At 39.5% G+C, this 4,200-nt stretch overlaps 1 protein-coding gene across 1 annotated transcript; it reads left to right on the top strand.

Moving 5' to 3' along the window:
• Window positions 1–1,350: 1,350 nt before the first annotated feature.
• sstr1a (somatostatin receptor 1a) lies at window positions 1,351–3,847 on the top strand. The gene has a single exon (XM_043263550.1). The coding sequence runs from the start codon at window positions 2,398–2,400 to the stop codon at window positions 3,499–3,501; it is 1,104 nt and encodes a 367-aa protein (XP_043119485.1). The 5' UTR covers window positions 1,351–2,397; the 3' UTR covers window positions 3,502–3,847.
• Window positions 3,848–4,200: the final 353 nt, after the last annotated feature.

Raw genomic sequence — 4,200 nt, 5'->3', positions numbered from 1 at the left:
TTACATCATTTCCTGCTCAAGAAATATTTCTTTTGTGAAAAAATAAGGAAGAAAGTAAAAAAAACTGCATTTATTTGAAATAAAATCTCTATAATACAATGAACATTTTGATAATGTGTCTTTACGGGAAAAAAAAAAATTGATTTCTTAAAAGAGCTAAATAAATCCTATGACCTTAAACTTTAGAATAGACTGCATAAGAGCTGCTTTGCTTTTTCTTTTCTGTCAGCCAAGGAGGTCTTAAGTACCTGCAGTTTCTCATTCATCTCAATAGCAGATGGTCGGCTGATTCATGCAGCTCAGAAGTACACAACCTGGATGCCTCCACCTTCACTTCATGGACAGGCAGTTTTGTTCACCGGTGAAGCATTATGCATTATAATGTTTCCAGTTTACATTCTTTGAATGATCATAAATGGAGAAATGTATTTTATTTTACAAGAATTTTAGTGCGTTCTGTACATTTAGCAATTATATAACAGAATAGCAGACGTTTAATACTTAGGGTTTAGATCAGAGTGTTTAACCAGAATGAGATATGTTCATTAGATATAATTATTTTTGTAATTACCAACTGTTTTGATTGTGAAACAGTTAATTGTCGATTAATCAAATGTCTAATTAATGCATGATATTAAGCAGCCTAACAGCCGGACAGCTGTATCTGCCTGATGTCTGAAATCATATTTGCCCTGAAGAAGTCGGGTCACTTTATGTGACACCGGCCAAAGACTCTTAACTAGATGGAAAGAGAGAAACACCTGCTGAATGATCTGGCTCTTTTCCAGTTGAGAGAGAGAGAGAGAGAGAGCCTCAGAGAGAGTGTGAAGACAGCCATCTGCTCCTCACATGTTGTGCTCTGACTGGGCTCATTACATTTCAAGGACAACACGAGTCTCCATCTGTGAGAAAAAATGAGGTATCACTCAAATTCTGTCAAAAGAGTCTCTTTTTGCTATTCTTATATCCTGTTTTCAATGCGTTAGCATTTTGAGATGGGTGTATTAGCTTGGGAGTGAAGAGGGTAAAATTATTTGGGGTGTGAAATTGTTCTCACCAGCTGTCTCATTAAATTAATAGAATATTGTGCACATGGTAAAACAAACTGAAAATATATATATATATATATATATATATATATATATATATATATATATATATATATATATATATATATATAATTTATTTATTTATTAATTTATTTATTAATTTATTTTCATGAAAATGTCCTTAGTCTGAGACTTATTTTTCTTTCAAACTCTGCACTTTGTGTTACAAATCATGACAACTTGTGTTGTCACTTTAGATAAATATCATGCTAAATGAATAAATATAAATGTTGTAGGGAAAAAAATTATATTGACCACATTTAAAAAAAACTGTAATACCTCTTAAAGTTACATTCACCAAACAGGAATGTATGTATTTATTTATTCATTGGTAAAAGCTTAGATGAAATGTATTCACATTTAAGTATAATTGTTAATATATTTATTTGTTTATTGTATTCGAACACCTGTTTTTTTTACCTAAACGATATAGTCCTTCAAGAAAATGTAAGTTTTAACTGAAGCTGGATTATTTTCTTTAGCTTTGCATCCATCACTAGGTGGTGCCAGAAATAAGCACAGATGAGCTTTTTCTTAACACTCACGGTTGCATTGTTGTTGTGCAGTAAAGGAAAACTATGTAAAGACTATGGCAACAGTCACAAAAGACGCCCATATCTGGGTTCAACTGAATGACTTGAGCTTTAAATTTGTTCCGTGGACCTTCTGTGAAAGGCCTGGCTTTGTCGCAGGATGAATAACACGTTTTATTCCATTTTAAAAGGAAAGGGCATTAAGAAAGGCTATGAATTTTAAGCTCACCCGAGTGTGAAAACTAAGCCTGCCTGTTTTAGCCCTAAAAAGAGCATCTGTGTGACTATATTTCTAGTAAATATAATCATAAACACAATCATTTCTAGAACAGTCGTGACAACGTCGAGGACATGACCGTGATGAAATCTCCTCCAACGACAGGAAAGTTACAGGAAAATGCAAGAAGAAAGACCAAACGTTTAATGTGTTGCTTAGTTTTAAAATTGAAAATGAAAATGTCTTGTTTTTATGATACCGAGCCGATACCGACATTGAAAAGAAGGTCTAGGAGTCGTCAAGAAACTATTTTTGTTTCTCAGACACGCTCACAAACCCATTAGGAGCCGATGGCGTCACGCTGCACGTGTGACGTCTGTGAATGTGATGCATGTGGCTGTGGAGTAACTGTCCATGGTGCTGAAACCGCCGCAGCGTCGGGATGCGCCTTCCGGACTCTCGCAACATCGACGCGCGCATTTTCTGAGCGCGTGTTCATACACCCGAAATCCGCAGCGAGGCTCGAAATTGTGTCGGAATGCTGCCCAACGACACCTTCAAAAACCTGGAGGATGGTTTCTATCTGTCAAACTCGTCCAGCAACGAGACGCATAGCGGGGATTCTCACGGCAGCAGCGCGATCTTCATCTCCTTCATCTATTCCGTGGTGTGTCTGGTGGGACTCTGTGGGAACTCGATGGTGATTTACGTGATCTTCAGGTATGCGAAGATGAAAACTGCGACGAACATCTACATTTTGAACTTGGCGATCGCGGATGAGTTACTCATGTTGAGTGTGCCTTTTTTAGTCACCTCTTCTTTACTTCACCACTGGCCCTTTGGTTCTCTCCTGTGCCGATTGGTTTTAAGTGTTGATGCCATTAACATGTTCACTAGCATCTATTGCCTGACTGTGTTGAGCATCGATCGCTACATCTCCGTGGTGCACCCCATAAAAGCAGCTCGGTACCGGAGACCCACCATCGCCAAAATGGTCAACTTGGGGGTCTGGATGTTCTCCATCCTGGTCATCCTGCCCATCATCATCTTCTCCACCACTGCACCCAACTCCGACGGATCGGTGGCTTGCAACATGCAGATGCCCGAGCCCGAGCGTCAGTGGATGGCTGTATTCGTGATCTACGCCTTTCTGATGGGCTTTCTCTTTCCCGTCATTGCCATCTGCATGTGCTACATCCTCATCATAGTGAAGATGCGGGTGGTCGCCTTGAAAGCGGGCTGGCAGCAGCGCAAAAAGTCCGAGAGGAAGATCACGCTGATGGTGATGATGGTGGTCACGGTGTTTGTGATCTGCTGGATGCCTTTCCACATCGTGCAGCTGGTCAGCGTGTTCGTCCAGCAGCACAACGCCACTCTCAGTCAGCTGGCTGTCATTTTGGGATATGCCAACAGCTGCGCCAACCCCATCCTGTACGGATTCCTGTCAGACAACTTCAGACGCTCCTTCCAGAGGATTTTATGCCTGCGCTGGTGGGATAACGCCACGGAGGAGCCCATAGATTACTATGCCACGGCTCTGAAGAGTCGAGGATACAGTGTGGATGACTTTCAGCCGGACAATCTGGAGTCGGGCAGCACGTACAGGAATGGCACCTGCACATCTAGAACTACAACGCTGTAGGACTCGGTATTACAGCATAAAAATTGTTGTCATTGCAGTATGTGTTTTGTGCTGAAATGTATTGGTAAGGCTTCATAACAACCTTCGTTAATGCCATTATTAGATTATATAATGCTCAATCAGAAGTGAATGTGCATTTTAATGTGCACTATGAATGCGCATGAACTTTTACGCACATTATATAATGCTTTGAATGGCTTATTAATGAAAGTTGTTATTAAGTGTGTCGATGTGGGGGGAAAAAATGTGTGACGTTCAGATAAAAAAAACTAAAGAAAAGAAATATCCGCCGCCAAATATTTAGTTGTTTATTTTGAAATTGAATAAAACCTGGGGAAATCGTTCACTGTCAGTGTATTATGTGGTAAAACTAGATTTGTATTTTCCGAAGGAAGCTTGCAAAGAAGGAACAAAACGGTGTTTTCGGGTTTGTTTCCGTGTACATAAATGAAATCAGAACTGTATCGCGTTGTCATGATATTAAGTATGCAAATATATGCGAGAAAGAAGACCAATCGCAGTGCAGTATGCAAATATGACATCGCCGCAGTTTTGAGTCTTAATGTTAAATGTAAAAAAAATAATAATTACGTTGCCAAAACGCCAAAGATTAGCACATTTCAAGGCTGCGCTTTTATAAGCTGTATTTGCAGTGAAAGCATTGTAATAATTATAAAAGGCGGTTCTGAATGTTCACTA

This window comes from Puntigrus tetrazona, chromosome 17 (assembly GCF_018831695.1).
Source record: "Puntigrus tetrazona isolate hp1 chromosome 17, ASM1883169v1, whole genome shotgun sequence".
In the NCBI taxonomy this organism is placed as follows: domain Eukaryota; kingdom Metazoa; phylum Chordata; class Actinopteri; order Cypriniformes; family Cyprinidae; genus Puntigrus; species Puntigrus tetrazona.
The sequence above is the reverse complement of the archived record's forward strand: the minus strand, read 5'-3'. Positions and strand labels throughout refer to the sequence as shown.

Coding starts and splice junctions, on each gene's coding strand:
- sstr1a (XM_043263550.1), top strand. CDS start 2,398: ATGCTGCCCAACGACACCTTCAAAAACCTGGAGGATGGTTTCTATCTG.